Source organism: Rhinopithecus roxellana, chromosome 17, assembly GCF_007565055.1.
Source record: "Rhinopithecus roxellana isolate Shanxi Qingling chromosome 17, ASM756505v1, whole genome shotgun sequence".
NCBI lineage: Eukaryota > Metazoa > Chordata > Mammalia > Primates > Cercopithecidae > Rhinopithecus > Rhinopithecus roxellana.
The window spans coordinates 19,221,067-19,239,702 of record NC_044565.1 but is presented as its reverse complement, the minus strand read 5'-3'; the positions used below and the strand labels follow the sequence as shown (position 1 = coordinate 19,239,702).

The window sequence follows — 18,636 nt, the reverse complement described above, 5'->3', positions numbered from 1 at the left end:
ACAGACATTTGTAAAACAGGTGTCTTTGAAGGAAAAGGGAACAGAGTGGTCGTACATGGAAGACTGAGGTCAGTGGGAGTGTGAAGAAGCAGTGAGACGTTACAGTGAGAGATTCTCCTCAGCCTGTACATGAGTTGACCCAAATATAGTTGAGAAATATGGCAGTAGAGAGGGTTCTAAGAAGAATAGAGATGAGGAAGCAATAGCTGTAGGTGGTACTGTTACTAACTTGTAGAGGAAGAAAATGAGTATGAAATGTAAAGTTTAAGTAGAAATTTAAAGTAGTTACAAGGTTGACAGTGCAAGTAGTTTTAAGGGAAGGGTCTCTTTTGGGAAGTGGTGGTGGCCTATATAGGCAGGCAGTTGATACAGACATAAGATAGAGGTCAGAGAGACTGTGGTATAGAAAAGTAGGTTTGGAAGGTGGGAGAGTGGCTGAACACACTGGTTCACTGGGAAAAAGCAGGCAGCCTGGGATAGAGCTTGGAGGATGGCCATGTGGCAGTCAGACAGGAGGAGGAGCAGTCTTCAAAATAGAAAGGGAGGGAACTTTAGGAAGTTCAGTGATATCCAAGGAAAGATTTTTCATCTGAGTGTTTGAATGAAAAATTCTTCTCCGGAATGAAATCATTTGGTAGAGGCAGGAACAAAAAGGTATAATAGAAAAAAAGGACTTTGCATTTTTCTCGAGAAAGAACTCTAGGATGAATTTCTAAGAAACAAAAGTTCTTCAAGACTGTCTCTAGTAAGATGTACAGGGAAAATACCAAGTTGTTCTTTGAATAACCAAGTAATCAGCTATTCTATTTGCTATGTGTCCTGATCACTGAACAAACAAGAATGAAATTATTCCCTGTTAGGGCTGGTTACATGTTCATAGCAGAAAAGCGTTTTGTGCTGCTGCCAGTTTGTTAGATTTTTTGTTTTTTGAGGGTCTTTTTTTTAGAGACAGGATCTTGCTCTGTTGACCAGAGAGGAGTGCAGTTGCAGTGGTACAGTCAAAGCTTACTGCAGCTTTGAACTCTTGGGCTCAATTGATCCTCTTGCCTCAGCCTCCCAACTAGCTGGCACTACAGGCACGTGCCACCACACCAGGCCAATTTTTAATTTTTTTGTGGAGATGGGGGACTTGCTATTTTGCCCAGTCTGGTCATGAACTCCTGGCCTCAAGCAGTGCTCTCATCTTGGTCTCCCAGAATCCTGGAATTACAGGTGTGAGCCATTGTGCCTTGCCCATTGTTCGTTTTTAATTAGATTTTGTGTGAATATCTTTGAAGAGATTTCTAACATTTCTTACATACATACATATTTTAGAATTTTTGTCTTGACACATTGACTTTTACTAGAGGTTCAATTTTTGACTCTTGGCAAGTAGTAAGAATGCTAGTTTTATCTTTGAAATTCAAACGTAATCTTCATCATAGAAAAAAGTTAGCAGAGGTTTCTCTGAAATTAACAAGAAAAAAAAGAAGAAACTTTCAGAATTGCCCCTACACAGAGTTCTAGTTTTGATATTTATAAACCACAGAGCTCATCTGCTGAGTGTATTTTTTGGTTCATACAATATTTTGTTTTGAGAGAAAGCTAAGGTTCGTTGTGCTGTGAGAAGTAGAGCTAAAGTAAGAAGTTAAAGATTTCTGAGAGCATGCAGACAGAATTTAGGGTTGTATTTTTCTGAGTGGTTATGATATTTTTGCAGAACTGTTGACTGATGACTTTTAACTCCAGCTCACAGAAACCTATCCTAAATTCTGTAACATATAAGAAATTTTCTTTTTTCTTTCATGTTCATTAGGGAACCAAACAGTTTGTTTTGGGAAGATAATGGAGAGAGAAAAAGAGGCCTGGATGCTAGCTTTCTATATTATCTTTTTCAGATGTCATAAACAGAGTTTACCAGAGGAAATTTCTTCCTGTCTAAATACAAAGTCTGAAGCTCTGAGAACAAAACCAGATGTCTGCAAAGCAGGGTTGCTCTCAAAGTCCTCTCAGATTGGAACTGGAGACTTGAAAATTCTGAGTGAGCCAAAAGGCAGCTGCTGTACTCAGCCTAAGACAAACACTGATCAGGAAAACAGATTGGAGTCTGTTCCACAACCATTGACTGGCCTTCCTAAGGAGTGCTTACCTACAAAGGCTTCTTCTAGGGCAGAATTGGAAATTGCTAATCCTCCTGTACGGCAGAAGCACCTAGAACATGCACCTTCCCCATTGGATGTTTCTAATACACCAGAAGTGAAAGCAGGTGTCAATAGTGATAGCCCAAATAACTGTTCAGGAAAAAAGGTAGAACCTTCAGCTTTAGCTTGCCAATCACAGAATTTAAAGGAATCTTCAGTAAAAGTAGATAATGAAAGCTGTTGTACAAGAAGCAACAATAAAATCCAGAATGGTGAGTGTTTCTCAATATCTTTATTGGTAGAAGGTAAGAAATGGTAGATAATATATATATATCTGTTTCTTGTCCTATGAGAAACTATGTGAAAATGACTTTGTAGAAATAGTTTATACAGTCAGAAAAGTTGAAGGTATAATCCCCAAATCTCAGAAATGATTACTGTTAATATTTTGGTGTACTTAGTTTCATGTATATAGAAATACAGATAAACTGTATTACACAAATGGGTTCATGCCAACAGTTTTACCCTGTGAATTAGTGTAGATGTCTATTAGTATTTTAAAGCAAGGATTCTGTTATATTCATTTACCATATGATTTAACTGGTTCCTATTAGGTGGTTCCCAATTTTTAGGTTAAGAAAATTTTGAAACAAAATCTAAAGTAATCTAGTGATTACTTTATTTCAGCTTGTCACTTTCTGTGACTTCCAGGTTGGAGTAGAAGAGGTGATCTGTGACAGGTAGCTGAGATTTGAAATTTTAGAAAAGATGCAGAATTGTATCACTTCTGGAAAAGGGACTTGGGTTGAAGTTGTTAAGGATAGGGCTGAAATACCAGGAAGAGTCTCTTTGCTTAAGGGGAGGTCCTGCTGCACCCACAGTTTAAAACTACTCTTCTTATAGGAAAAATGGTACATTGTACTTGATGCTACTTACATGAAGTTCGAGGATGCATTATGATGGTGGTAGTTTCAGAAGCTCTGTTACTAGAGTTAGAAGAACAGAATGGTTTCAGCATGTCAAAAGGTTTAGAGCTATTAGAATTTAAAGATGCCTTTTGATCACTGTTAGCTATGTGGGAAATTGGTATGGATTTTGTTAATGTTTTAGGCTGGGCATAGTGGCTAACACCTGTAATCCTAATACTTTGGGAGGCCACTGTGGGAGGATTGCTTCAGACCAGGAGTTTGAGACCAGCCTGGGCAACATAGTGAGATCCCATCTCCACAAAAAATTTTTAAAAGAATCAACCGGCATGGTGGTACACACCTGTTATTCCTAGCTACTGGGGAAGCTGAGGCAAGGGGGTTGCTTGACTCCAGGAGTTGGAGGCTGCAGTGAGTTATGATTGTACCTCTGCACTCTAGCCTGGGCGACAGAGCGAGAGCTTGGCTCAAAAAAACAAAACGAACGAAAACAACCTAGGAAAACAACTTATTTATTTGGATCAGTAAAAATGAATATATCTACACTACCTTTTTAATTGCAGGCCTCTGTAAAATTAGAGGGCAAGATGGCTGGATTTGACTTGCGAATCTTTTTAGTATAGCATTGGAAGAATAGAACTTTCTTTGCCTAGCAATACTTCTAACCTAGCTTCTTCATTGAGGTTTAAGTTAATATAGCTGTTAATTTGCATAAATTAATTGCATAAGATTATCCTTTTCTCAGAAATTATGTAACGCTCAAAAGAAAGTACATATTCATAACCATATCCTTGTTCTATTTATTCTTTTTGAATCATGAGCTCTCACACTCAGCTAGTTTTTGAAGCAAATTAATATGTGAAGAAGCAGTAAAGATTCTAGTGCAGTAAGCACATGATAGATACACAAGTGAGTTATGGAGTCCAGCTTTGTCTCATTTAATATATTATGCAGCTATTCTCCATCTAATGGATTGTAAAAGAAGTGAAATACCTACTTACATCCTGGACTAGCACATCCTGCTATCTACTGTGTCTGTTTTTTTGATTGAGGTGTGAGAGTGTGATCAGAAGCCTTCCGTGACTTCTAATCTGTGTCCACTAGTAATGCATGTTGGTACAGAAGGCTTGGAAAACTTTTCTGCTCCTTTCTTGCACTTTGGGTCTAGAAAATAAAAGCAAACTGGAGTCAAACAGCTGCGTTTTTTTCTGTTCAGATAGATAATGTGGCTCCTCAGAAGTGGGCATTGCATTTTTCTCTTGGCTTTGAATTCAGAGAATCACCTGTTGGTAGCACCTGTTGCTCTCCTCGGTAAAGAGCTAGATTTAGACAGTTCAACTGTCTTATTTCTAGATATTTCCTCTTGTGAGCCAGGATAGAACAGGTAAGATAACCTTTTTTGCCTGTGATCTGTGGAAGCGTGGCCCAACTCAAAGGATGATGTCTTTCAATATCTGAGTAATTAAAATTACATCCTTGAACTACTAATCTCTTTATTTTCTCTCCTTTCTTACTTTACCTTCTCTTTCACTATAACTGAATAAGAGTGTTTAAGGGATCAAGGACTAACAGCATCATGTAGAAATTTACATGTGGTCTAGTCCTGCTTTAAAAGAGAGGTAAGATTAGATCACCTCTAAGGTAATTATTGAAGATGTTTACTTTATTTAAAACCTTCTTTGGTTTGGGATCTTCGCATTTTCTCCAAGACTGACCTCTCCCACCCATCTCTCAACTAGTTCCCCAGAAGCTGTTGGTGTTTGACTTTTGTTTGTTTGCCTAAAAACCCACTTCCCTCTTCTCAGCTCTCTTGGACCCTAAGAAAAGGTCTTTTCTGTTTTCTATTAAATATTCCTTAAGGCTCTTGGCATACAAATGGATTCCTTACTTTGTTCTCTGACACGGTGATTGCTCTTTCCTAATACATCTCTACCTTTCTTTAGAAACCATATTAACATTTCAAGTTCTCTGGCTGATTACAAGTTAAAACATAAAATCTGCATTTACTTAGAATTATAATCCTGTCTGTAGCCAGTGCTTTTAATCCTGCATAGACCACATGTGCAGAAGAAGTGGAAGACATGTCAGGAGTCAAGTGACAGGCATTTAGAAGATGCTCTAACCCCATAGACCCAGGGGCTATGTAGGAAAGTGATTTGTTTATTGTTATTTTTAGAATGGTTAGTTTTTGCGTTGTACTTTTAAAAACACACCTTAAACCAGTCTTTTTTGCATTTGGAACATGACAGAATGGACGTCCACAAAGTCAGGCTTTGCGGAGGTGAACCTCAACAGAGTTTGAATTAAATACCTGATTTGAAAACATCCTAAAATGTAGGGTTGTGAATAGAAGTACACATTAACTTTAAATCGTGAGGCTGGCTGTTTAATTTTGGGTTTTATGTTGCCAAATGGATTCAGCAAATAAGAATTGTTTTATAAAGAGAGTAAAACTTTTCCAGTTATTCTGATAGTTGTTTTCTGTTGAGCCATTTTTGGAAATTACAGTTGAACCAGGAATGGAGAAGGGAGTTCTCTTTAAGGGAATATTGGCTTTTTGAATAGAATTCAGTCACATATGAATGTGGTGTTAAAAAATTTGAGGTCCTGTCTCCTTTATCTTTTGTTTTCCTAGCCCCATCCAGGAAGTCGGTTTTGACAGACCCAGCTAAACTCAAAAAGCTGCAACAGAGTGGCGAGGCCTTCGTACAGGATGATTCTTGTGTGAACATTGTGGCACAGTTGCCTAAGTGCCGAGAGTGTCGCTTGGACAGTCTCCGCAAGGATAAGGAGCAACAGAAGGACTCACCTGTGTTTTGCCGCTTCTTTCACTTCAGGAGGTGAGGCATTTTGGGAAAAGTTCAGATAATCTGGGCATACTTTTTATGCTAGATCATCTAGCATACCTTTTTTACTCTTTTATCAACAGTAAATCTAGAAGTAAAAAGGTGGTAGATGTTGCATTTGTAATCTCTAGGTTGGAGAATCTAGATCTTATTGCATGTGACTTTTCATTCTTATTTTTGTTTTTTTTTTTAAAGTAATGAAGCTTAAAAATATAAACTTCTATTTCTGAAAGTAACAGTCATTATAGAAAAATGTTGAAGGTTCTGAAATACCACTACAAATAACTACGGTTAACTTTTCAGTGCATTGTATGATCATAAAATGTATTCAGGCATACCTAGTTGGTATATTGCACATTCTGTTTTGAATCTTTATTTTCCCATTATGTAGTAGGGACCGCTTGATCATAACCTTTTTCTTAAAATACTTTTGAATTTCTGTGTAAGAGCATGTTATAGTAATGTTTGATAATTTATTTCACCAATTCCCTTGTTGGTATTAAGATTATTTTGTATTTTTTGTGACTGGAAATAATGCAGAAATGATCTTTTTGTCCATGTCCCTGATTATTTGCTTTGGGAGGATTACTAGAAATGGCATTTCTGGGTCAGAAGGTGTGTGTGTTTTAAGACTTTGATACACATGTTCTGCCAAGTTATCCTCCAGGAAGGTTGCACCTGTGTCCTTGCCCACTGCAGTGTTTGAACATGCTCCCATGGTCTCTGTACCATTGGCAGCAGGGAGAGGCATATCTTTTAAAAAAATCTTTTCCAATTTTATAGGCAAAATTTTCGTGTATATATATATATAAATTCAAAATCATTTTCTTTAAATTCTTCTATCCTGAGTGAAGAAAAAAGCAGCCCTATCTTCTCTTTTGTTCATATAGAAATGAACAGTGTTGGCATAGTTGAACTTGAGGTAGAATTCACTTTCTCAGAAATCTAGTTGCTTTCAGGTTGAAGTAACTCTAATCATAAACAGAAGAGTTGACTTCAATTTCTTCCTATTCTCCTCCTCTCCTTTCATTTTATCTAAGTGAAAAGATTGCTGATGAGCTGAATTAAATGCACCGGGAATTTAGATCATTAATTATATATGCTTGTAATTTTCAGATTCAGGCTTATTTAGCAAAATAAGAATTTTTTAGATACTAGTTTGCCCCATTCATCCCTTTGTAAATTGCAAAAGCACATCATAAAGCATGTGAGTAGCATTTAGAGCTGTAATACTGTTAACATATATTAACATATGCTTATATTAATATATTCTGAATAACTCCTGGCCCAGAATAAGCTCTCAGTAGAGGGTAACTCTATTTCCCTTCCTCTCGAGAATTTTTTTCTTAAATAGGTGTGTTACAGTGCATGTTCATTTGTATGTGTATGTATTTTGAAGAAACTGAAATGGTTGTGCTTTGTACAGGTCTTTGTGTTTCTATTATGCACTTGATTTCATGTTGTTATGGCTCCTGCTATGAAAGGTATAACTAGATTGGATGAGAGATACTGGTTTAAGTTGCAAAGGCATTTTAGGGAAAGGATAATTTATTTTGTTTTGTTCTTTGTAATATGATTAGAGCTCTTTATTTTTTAAACCCACTATATTTTTGTAACAGTCTAGAAGTCATTGACTTTATGACTTAGCTGTTTTTTTCATTTTTGACTTCTTTAAAGGGGAAAGTACCTTTGTCTAATAATGCTGCATAGTAGAAGCCAGTGTAGTAGAAACTAGAAAAAACTCATATCTTGTTAAAAGAATATCATAATTTAACTTTTTTCCTGATGTTTAGAGTGAAGATTGAGGTTGTCATTAGCCTACTCATCAAGTTTGTATCTCATTAAACTCTTTTGCAAATAAAATAGGAGTAGGGATAGGATCTCAGTGGTAAGGCTCAGTTGCTAGGTCCTGTTGCCATTACGTCCTACTTTGAAATGCTTTCAAATTTATTTTTTAGTGTTATGACTATCTTTAATTTGGACCGTCAATTAAAAACTTGCATCTCTCATTTGGACTGCTTGAAATAATTCGCATATGTTAGGTAACAGTGTCTTGTCCTTCCAGTTTATTCTACACTCTTTTGGACGAATGGTTTTTCTAAAACACAACTTCACGTGTGTCTCACATGATGACTTTTGATAGCTGCCCAGTGCCTAGCAAAGTCAAGATCCCCAGTGAAATACTGAAGGCTTCAGCAATACCTCTGCAACTTCTTCCTGATTCTTACCTATTTGAATAAACCCTTTAGTCTAATTAGTCTATTGTCACCCTGTTCACCTTTAGTTTTCTTGCTTTTATATGAAATACTGTCTTTTGGACATACCTTCTTTCACCTAATTGTCTACCTTTTCTTGCCAAAGCAAGCTCAGTTACTCTCTTTACCGTGAAGTCCTCATCATATTGGCCCACAAAACTCATAGTCGGCAGTCAGCACTTCGTCCTCTGCTCTTAACAAGAATTGATGACTGTTACGATATGTTACAGGCTACTTCATTGTGTTTTATGTCTATTTCTTATGTCTCCTACTAGAAATATTTGTATGTATGTATTTACTTACTTATGTTTAGAGACAGAATCTTACTCTGCTGCCAAGGCTGGAGTGCATTGGCACGATCATAGCTCACTGTTATGTCAAACTCCGGGGCTCAAGTGATCTTCCCATCTCAGCTTCCAAGGTAGCTAGGACTACAGGCTTCTGCCACCATGCCTGGCTAATTAAAAAATTTTTTTTTTTGTAGAGACAGGGTCTTGCCATGTTCTCTGGGCTGGTCTCGAACTGGATCCCTCTCAGCCTCCCAAAGTGCTGGGATTACAGTGAGCCATTGTGCCTAGCCAGAATACTATATTTTTAGGCTGGGCATGGTGGTTCATGCTTGTAATCCCAGCACTTCAGGAGACCAAGGTGGGAGGATTGCTTGAGCCCAGGAGTTTGACACCAGCTTGGGCAATGTGACAAACCCCTGTCTCTACAAAAAATGGAAAAAGAAAATTAGCTCGGTGTGGTGGCACATGCCTGCCTTCCCAGCCACTTGAGAGGCTAAGGTGGGAGGATTGCTGAAGCCTGGGAGGTGGGGGTTGCAGTGAGCCATACTCGTACCACTGTACTCCAGCCTGGGGCATTGGAGTGAGAGCCTGTCTCAGAAAAAGACAAAAATACTTTGTGTTTTAAAAATTTAAAATACATAGCTTATGAAAAAAACATTCAAGTGTTACAGAGTATTCAAGGCAAATAATGAACAAATGGTCTGCCCTTTTTTCCACTTCTTAGGTTCTGAGGCCCATTTTAATGCTTCCCTCTTTCTAGAAACTTGGACAGTAACGTGCGGCTGGAATTCATATAGGCACTAAGTACCTCACAAACCAGTGTGGCCATTGCTTCAGTGACTGTCTAGCGGTTACCCTTCTTTAGCTGAGCTTTTGTCTTGAAGCAGTAGTTGTATTTAAATCTGATCAGGTTATTTATCACCTTCTGTTTGTTAACGACTTACCTTTGTAGTAACTTAAGATTTGCCTGCTCTTAAGTGCCAAGTCCAGCAGGTCGAACAACTATCCCTGGAGGCAGTATGATTATATTGGTTTGAGTGCAAATATACCTCTCTCCCCTTCTCCTCACTCCTCTTTCCCCCTGTCTAGCTGGTCTTTTGGGGAAAAAGTGTTTTTCATCTTCCTACTGACATTGCCAAATAATCATTGGCTGTGATTAGCCATGGAGATTACAGAAAACTAGGAAGGACTTTGTTGATTTAAATAGTAATTACAATTTGTGGATGGGCACGGTGGCTCATGCCTGTAATCCCAGCACTTTGGGAGACTGAGGCAGGAGTATCACCTGAGGTCAGGAGTTCAAGACCAGCCTGACCAACATAGCGAAATTCTCTACTAAAAATACAAAAATTAGGCAGGATGGTGGCGCACGCTTGTAATCCCAGCTACTGGGGAAGCTGAGGCAGGGAGAATTGCTTGAACCTGGGAGGCGGAGGTTGCAGTGAGCCGAGATGGCACCACTGCACTCCAGCCTGGGTGACAGAGTGAGACTCCATCTCCCCCTCGCCCCCTCAAAAAGTAATTACAAGTTGTAAATCAGTTTTGTGTGTGTGTGTGTGTGTGCATTATATCTTTTTTTCCCCTGCTTCTCTAGGTTACAATTCAACAAACATGGTGTGTTGCGGGTAGAAGGATTCTTAACACCAAACAAGTATGACAATGAAGCAATTGGCTTGTGGTTACCTTTAACCAAAAACGTTGTGGGGATTGATTTGGACACAGCAAAGTACATCTTGGCCAACATTGGAGACCACTTCTGTCAAATGGTGATTTCTGAAAAGGAAGCTATGTCGACTATTGAGCCACACAGTAAGAGCATCTCTTAGGGGGTAGGATTTTTGAGCCCAACTTGATTTTTGTTCCTGAGTGACACCTAAGTCCTAATTGCTTGGATTTTTTTTTCACCCAAAAATTTAGATAACTTTGATGTAATGAGGTTGCAGTTTTCCTTTCGTAACAGGTTTGATCAGAGTTAGCCACCTATTTTTGGGGTTTATTTTGGGCCAATTACCAAAGGAGTAGAACTCCTTTTTTGTTAGGAAAGGTGAAGGTACAATAATGGTGGAATTTGCACAGCCTCACCAGCAGTGCAGGCACACTACAAGGGGATGAGGTCTCAGATTGGTTTATTTTAAAACAAAGGTTCTTAATCATGAATACATTTCAAGGAAAGAAAGAATGGGAAGGCTAACTCTTAGACCTACTGGGTTAGAGTCTGCAGGGCTGGGTCCCAGACATGAGAGTGAGAACAGGTTCAGAATGGAAATGATTGTTAGAGTCAAGGTGTGAAGGGAATACTTGGAGGTTCTAGATGGGCATGTGCTTGTGTCTTCTGCTTTTTGGGAGCACTCTTATGCTGATCTGGCAGCCTGTTAAGCCACAGGAATCAGGGTAGGTGCCACATTAGAGCCAGACCTCCTTCATGACATCTTAAGCTAGGATGTTTGGAGGACAGTACAGCCTCTTCCTGTCCATGTCTCTCTGTGGAAATGAGTTATCCAGCCAGAAGCACCATGGGGTATCTGTCTTGTAAGCCTCATATTTTCTTCCATCATTTTATCTTTACCAGTGTTTGAAAGTTAAAAGTGAAGCCTTTCCATTCCTCCGGTATGTCTCTTTTTAGACTCTGCTTACCCAAGTATGTTTGAATACAGGCATCCATGCCAGTCTTAACAATTTTGATTTATTACCAGCAACTAACCGAAGCTAGCTTAAGCACAAAAATAACTTAGTGAATAGATGTGGATACTCTCTCAGAGTCCAAGGAACAGGACTAGGGCATTCCCAGCTGTAGGAATCCAGAGCTGCCTGGGAGAAAGGGAATTGTGAGTGCCTGGAACAACCAGAGTCATTCTTTAGAATTACTTCATTCTGCTAGGGTAGTGGATGGAGACTCTAAGTCAAAAGTCTTACTATACTTTCCCCCCCGTAGTCTGTTTAAGACAAGCAATATTAGTTTTCCCGTTTCAGTAGAAATACAAAGTTTCTTTATTAAATATATTTAAGAGTAGTAGATCGAAAGAAAAATTCCTAAGTAACTGATCTGGCAGTGGTACATACATTACTGCAACGTGGAAATACTTTTTTGGAATGTATTAGTAGCTTTGTTCCTGAATCAGCAGAGCTGTTTTAAGCAAGTGATGGCTTTGTCTTCGATAATGGTGAGTCATCTGAAAAATGTGGGTTTTTTTTTTTTAATATAGAAAAGGCGTAGACAGTTATCTTTTAGAACATAATTAAGAAACTCTCCTCCTTGAAGATTTAAATGTGACTAACCTTTCCTCCTTGCCTTTTTGATTATCCTGTTGCTCTTTCTTTTCTCTGTGACAAGCTGGTCAGATTGGAGAGAGAAACCCACTGTGAGTGACACTGAAATACGCCACCATACCCAGAAGAGTTTACCTCTGATCCTGAGATTAGGGAGCAGATCTCGACTATTACTGCTTTTATTCTGTCCTTTCAGTGACAAATAGTCATTAAATGGGTGGCTAAGAGATCTAAGAGTACTTTCTGATAAAACAGTCTAATCCAAGTGTCCAAGATGAAGTTCATAAAATCTCATAAGATGCCTAAAGCTGTATGTATTGTGTCCTGTGCTATTACATTATAATGTAATGGCAGAAGTTCATTCAGCAATTGGATTGATTTTTGTATAAACTAAAGCTTGGTCATTTGGATAGTGTTCAGTCTGAAGAAGGAATGAGTTAACCCCAAACTGGATTAGGAAGAAGATGTTCTCCATAGAACAGGAGTACAGCAGCATTGATCCAGTGTTGTTCAGGAGAGACACACAGACTGACTGCCAGAAGTCTCCTAGTCAGGAGACCTTGGGCTTTTCTGTGACCCACAAAAATGTCCTCCCTTTGCTCATATTTCTGAAAGCTTGCTGATACCTGGTTTGGTTCCCTGATCTGGCACTCCTCCATCTGGGGGAAGGGTCCAATGGCCTGTCCTGTTTTGGTGGAAGGCCTCTCTCTCCAGTTATTAGGTCTTGGCCACTGGAACAGAAAATGCTGCTTTGTGGAATCCTGGATCCTGCCTTAATCTGTTGGATGTTTGGTTAGTGAGAGTCAGTCCTGGGTGCTTGCATCATTTCTGGCACTGGCTAAATCGAATTTCTGACTGACTGGTGAAGGAACTGACCTTGGACCATTGTGCCTGCACAAAGTTAATGTGCAACTCCCTCCAGGCCCGCTGAGCACCTTGGAGTTTTTAATGGGCAGTCTGAATGGATGTAGGGTATCTGAATAACCTGATGCTCTATGCAGATTACTGGGTTTGTGGATCTGAGTAAATTTTTTTTTCCTTTGGAGAAAGCCTGGAACATGCTGCCTTTAAATTCTGAAAGTGACTCATGACTCAGAGGTTAAGAACCACTGTTGTGTGATACCTGTGTCTGAGCTCCAACTTGTGTAACTACTGCTGCACAGTCTGAATAGGGATTCTGCTTGGAGTTCAGTCTTCTGGAGGGAGGTGAGACTGTGCCTGAATATATACAGTGAGAAGAGGCATGAATCTGAAGTACAAATTAAAGTTACTAGGAATGCTGAGGGGATCCAGGAGCACTTCATGGGGCAGAGGACAGCATTTGCAATGAAAGCTGAACAAAGTTAATTTGAAGTCTAAAGTCTAGTCACAGGGAGGAATGACAACAATCCCTACCTTTCATGTTTGATTTCAGAGGCCCTCTCCTTCCAAAGACTAAGTGATTTACTGATTTTTGCAGGACAGGTTGCTTGGAAGCGAGCTGTCAAAGGTGTTCGAGAAATGTGTGATGTGTGCGACACCACCATCTTCAACCTGCACTGGGTGTGTCCTCGGTGTGGGTTTGGAGTATGTGTGGATTGCTATCGGATGAGGAGAAAGAATTGCCAACAGGGTGAGAACCGATTTGATTCTCCTCCAGCCCCTCTACAGAGTTAAATCAAGTTTTTTGTTGATTTGTGTTTGGTGGGTTTCTTAAAGCATGTGGAGCCAGTCTATAAAGAACAGTTACTACAAATCAGTTATTTGCAGGTGCTGCTTACAAGACTTTCTCTTGGCTAAAATGCGTGAAGAGTCAGATACATGAACCAGAGAACTTAATGCCCACGCAGATCATTCCTGGAAAAGGTATTTCATGTGCTTTTCTTTCCCTTTGTCTTGGTTAACTCATGGGGGCTGGTAGTTTGGTTTTACTTTATTACTCGCTTAAGTTTATTTTTGTCCAGAAGTGTATTAAATAAGTCCTCCAACACTTTTTGATTAAAGTTTTGTAGGATAATTTTGTAGAAGAAAAGAAAATGTATTTTGGGGAAGGCCTCTGGAGCAGGATGAAAAGGAGGGAGTGGCAAAAGTAATCCTGTGGGGAATGCCAGCTTCTGCTGTGTAACGTTGAGGTTGAAAGTACCTAATACCCTTGTTCAGATGTTTGCCTCTGCCCTTTCTAGCCCTGTATGATGTTGGAGACATTGTTCATTCTGTAAGAGCGAAATGGGGAATAAAGGCAAACTGCCCTTGTTCAAACAGGCAATTCAAACTCTTTTCAAAGCCAGCCTCAAAGGAAGACCTAAAACAGGTATTTACTGCTTATGTTAAATTCACCATCCCTTGTAATTGTCATTTGTCTGTTTTTCAAATAACCCAAGGATTTCTATCAGTGCGTTTGAAAGGAACCTGGGGATAGTAATCAGTGGAAAGAGAGAGAGAAATAATTCATACATTTCATGTGATAGTTCAGAGACCTGTTCTGACTTTTCACATTACTTTTGTAGACTCTTCTGTGGCCCCTTTTAGTAGGTTTTACATTTTTGTTTCTTGAAAAAGCAAAAGGTTCTATAGTAGTCTGTCTAATAAGTAGCTGTCGAGTTTGTAAAGGGTTTAAAAAGAATTCTGTGTATTTTGCAGAATTAAAATTATTCAGATAAGCCTTAACATTTTAAAAATTACTAAATATATTTTGCCTACGTTTATGAAGAGTTGAAGGAAATAATGATAAAATGAACCTTTAGTTGCCCATCATGCAATGTAAAAAATGATAATTTTCTCAGTCCTCATATGTCTCCCGGGTGGCATCCCTCTCCTCTCCACCGTCACATGTATGCCTTGCTGTCCCTTCTCCCCCTTGTTGCAGTATTCAGTATGCCGCATTGTGTTTAATAATCAGAAATTTACATTTCTATAAAGCTGTGGTGTCATAGGCAGGATGGGAGAGCAGAAGACTTGTAATATTTGGAGTCAGAACTGAATGTGAAGTCTTTTCCTTCCACTTGCTAGTTGTGTTACTTTGGCTGAAGTGAGCTGGTTTCTATGTGGTTCAGCTTCCTCATCAGTAATATAGAAATAATAAGCAATATTGATGATTGGGCATCACAGAATTATATCACATGTAAAGAGAGGGCCTGGACCACAACAGGAGTTTGGATATTTTTTTTCTCCTTCTTATGTATATATAAACTGGCTCTTGCCAGTTTTAAAAATTATTTTCTTCTACAGCAGTCATCTTAGATTTAATTTATGAGTTCTTTTAAGAGCTCCTCATCACATTTTTAAAGCTAAGTCAAAATAGCATTTTCTCTTTCTCTGCATCCTATTTCCTTCTGAAATCACAGCTTTACCTTTCCTGCCTGCCTCATTTATTCATTTTCAACCATGTTTTCTGTGCCTATCCTGGATTCTGGGATGAGTTCATAGGGGAGACAGGCACAAACTGGTCATTTTAAACCAGCATGGTACATAGAGTAATAGGAATAGGTACCAGCAGGGGCTGGTAAAAGGGTGCGCGGGGTAATAGCTTGCTGTGTTTTAAGTTGCTAACATCTCTTCTACCTTGTAGTTACTCTCTACTAGTGCGGGATTACTGCAGCTGTGGGGATACCCAGGGCTAGCTATTAGGTGGTTTTGTTCTGGATATTTATCTCACTTGTCAGTCGGCTATTAGGAGAGAATAAAAGAAAAGGAAGCTGTCATTCTTCAGCTTATGTAAAATCGTCCTTTAATGCTTAACACAGACTTCTTTAGCTGGAGAAAAACCGACTCTTGGTACAGTGCTCCAGCAGAATCCCTCAGTGTTGGAGCCAGCAGCTGTGGGTGGGGAAGCAGTCTCCAAGCCAGCCGGCAGCATGAAGCCTGCCTGTCCAGCCAGCACATCTCCTCTAAACTGGCTGGCAGACCTAACCAGTGGGAATGTCAACAAGGAAAACAAGGGTGAGTGTTTCCTGCTTTCTTGTTTGTTCCTGAGTATTTTAGTCCATTCATGGAAGGACTTGGCAACCTCAGTTGCCGGGAGGACAGTGGTTAGAAGTCCTGTGGAATGGAAAGTGCTTCTCTGGAGTCATCCTGGAACCTGCCACAAATGAAAGTGTTTTTGAAATGCAGTACCAAAGAGGAGAAATTTTTCTGCATTAAAATGTAGAGACTTCTGCCTTCTGGCTGTGTTACAGAAGAGAAGAATTGCAGGCCACTTCTTTCATATAAAGATCTGGAACAAAATTTTAATGAATCAAATTTGACACTGTAAATGAAGGAATATTTGAATGTTAGACTACACCTGAATTTCTGGAAAAACCTTTATATAGTTTTAAAAATGTGATAAGGAGCTCTGAAAAGAACTCATAAATCAGGTCTAAGAGGACTGTTGTAGAAAAAAATAATTTGAAAAGCTAGCAAGAGCACAGCTGGTGAGTTTATATATACCTTAGAAAGAGGAAAAAGAATATTCAAACTCCTGTTGTGGTCCAGGCCCTCTCTTTACATGTGATGTAATTCCATGATGCTCAGTCATCAGTATTGTTATTATTTCTGTATTACTGATGAGGAAGCTGAAGCATAGAAACCAGCACATTTGAGCCGAAGTAAGACAATTAGCAAGTGGCTGGAAAAGAATTTAAATTTTTCAAGGTTTTTCCAGAAATGAAGATGTAGTCTGACATTCAAAAATATAGAAGAATCATGGGACAAGATGCAAGAAAACATTAAGTAAAATTCACTACCTGTTTATGATTTACAAAAAACTTAAGAACATTCTTAATCAAGAGTTTAAGCAAAAAAACTGGAGACATCATAAATAATCATTGAATTTTTAAAAAAATTTGTTTTTGAGGTGTTTTGAGACGGAATCTTGCTGTGTCCACCCAGGCTGGAGTGCAGTGGCACGATCTTGGCTCACATTGCACTCTACCTCCCAGGTTCAAGTGATTCTCCTGCCTCAGCCTCCCGAGTAGCTAGGATCATAGAAGCCTGCCACCACGCCCTGCTAATTTTTCTATTTTTAGTAGAGACGGGGTTTTGCCATGTTGGCCAAGCTGGTCTTTGAGGTTTTTTTGTTTTGTTTTATTTTAACAGTTTCTATGTTTAAGACAGAGGATATCTATTACCACTTTTTATTAAGCATTGTACTGGAAGTCCTGGTCAGTGCATTGAGGGAAAAAAAAGTGTAAAGAGAATGCTGCCAGTATTTGTAGACAGTACAAGCAAAAAATCCAAAAGAATCTACATTTACTAAACATTTGTCAGGGTTGCTAGATACAAAGGTCAATTTACAAAATTCCGTTGTACTGGATAGTTATTGTTTTAACCTCAATGAGGAATCCTTGTCTAAGTAAGTCATATCATTCATACTTATCTCCTAAAGTTTTTTTTTGTTCCAGTAAATAGAAAGCAAGTTCTGAAGTAATTCTGTTTGTAGAATACTAATAAGGGATTTGCCTTTCAGAATATTTTTTCATCTGGATGTTTTGGTTTTATTTTAGAAAAACAACCAACGATGCCAATTTTAAAGAATGAAATCAAATGCCTTCCACCCCTCCCGCCTTTAAGCAAATCCAGCACAGTCCTCCAAACGTTTAACAGCACAATTTTGACACCCGTAAGCAACAACAATTCTGGTTTCCTCCGGAATCTCTTGAATTCTTCTACAGGAAAGGTATATGTTTGTTTGTTGGTACTACATGTTGTAAAGTTGAAAACAGAACAGGAAGAGAGTAGAGAAGTTGGAACTGAAAGTAGAAAGGAGACTGAATCACATACTTACCTTTGTGGGTTCAGAAGGCTTGAGTCATTGGAGGATAGGTTTTATGGGACTATAGTTCTGGGCCAGGCCACTTTCTTATGTTACCTCACTTCTGTGAGTTGTCAAGTGGGGACAGGGGACGTGCCTCTTTGCCTGGGGGACCTGGCTTAGAATCTTCTGGATGTGTAATATATACTCATCATTATGGGAATGGGGTTTCTTGATGGTAGGGGAATGACATATTTGAGACTTTTGTTCTTTCTCCAATTCAGACAGAAAATGGACTCAAGAATACACCAAAAATCCTTGATGACATCTTTGCCTCTTTGGTGCAAAATAAGACTTCTTCTGATTTGTCTAAGAGGCCTCAAGGACTGACGATCAAGCCCAGCATTCTGGGCTTTGACACTCCTCACTATTGGCTTTGTGATAATCGCTTGCTGTGCTTGCAAGACCCCAATAATAAGAGCAACTGGAATGTGTTTAGGGAGTGCTGGAAACAAGGACAGGTAATGTAGGCCTCCCATCCTCCAGCCCTATTCAGAACCCCCTTCTCAGTTCCTTTGGCAGACTTCTGACACCACCACCCCAGCCTTCTCCCACCCCTTCACCTTCTGTTTTATTCTTTATTGTTTAGGTGAATATAATTAGGTCAGGATGTGGCTGTGGGTCTTCCTTTTTAAAGCAGATGGTCCTAAATTGATTTTTCCATTCAGGTTTTTATTGCTTCCTACCAGTCCCCGTTGGGTTTTTGATGAGGGCATCCAGGCTTGGTGATTCCTATGGTAAACCTCAGCAGAGGAAGTGAGAGTGTGACTACAGGCTGATGGGATTTGGGAGATTAGACAAAATGTGGTAGAAAATCATGCACCCCTCTTAACCTGAATGGAAAGCCTGTGCTGAAGGCAATTCTAGGTAGGCTAGGGCCGTGTAGTGTCATATAGTCCCCAGGTGCCTGCTTTAAAGGGCAGTGTTGTTGGATCTTAAGTGTTGGTTAATATCTTTAGGGGAATTTCTAGGCCTGCTTCTGTGCTTTCTTGTTTTGGTTCTGTTTTCTGGATCTTTGGCTTCTCTGTTTGGCCAGATAGGGTCTTTGCTAAAGGAATACTCTGCTCTCTTGGACAAGGATTTGGGAGAATTGCCAAACAGAAATATGTGAGTGTTTAACCAAAAATAAATTTTCAAAAATGTTTTTCTCCATCTAGTGTAC

General features: G+C 39.2%; 1 protein-coding gene across 3 annotated transcripts in view; it reads left to right on the top strand.

Annotated features, from left to right (window-relative positions):
• The window catches only part of KDM3A (lysine demethylase 3A), a 52,239-nt gene that overhangs the window by 23,068 nt on the left and 10,535 nt on the right, over positions 1 to 18,636 (top strand). For 2 of the 3 annotated variants that reach the window (XM_010382012.2, XM_030921453.1), the window contains exons 10-18: positions 1,878 to 2,392; positions 5,682 to 5,886; positions 10,032 to 10,246; positions 13,164 to 13,316; positions 13,454 to 13,549; positions 13,867 to 13,994; positions 15,427 to 15,622; positions 17,167 to 17,339; positions 17,699 to 17,935. In XM_010382012.2, coding sequence (XP_010380314.1) covers positions 1,878 to 2,392; positions 5,682 to 5,886; positions 10,032 to 10,246; positions 13,164 to 13,316; positions 13,454 to 13,549; positions 13,867 to 13,994; positions 15,427 to 15,622; positions 17,167 to 17,339; positions 17,699 to 17,935 — 1,918 coding nt within the window. The remainder of the gene's footprint in view (positions 1 to 1,877; positions 2,393 to 5,681; positions 5,887 to 10,031; positions 10,247 to 13,163; positions 13,317 to 13,453; positions 13,550 to 13,866; positions 13,995 to 15,426; positions 15,623 to 17,166; positions 17,340 to 17,698; positions 17,936 to 18,636) is intronic. The other variant, XM_030921454.1, reaches the window with a different exon arrangement.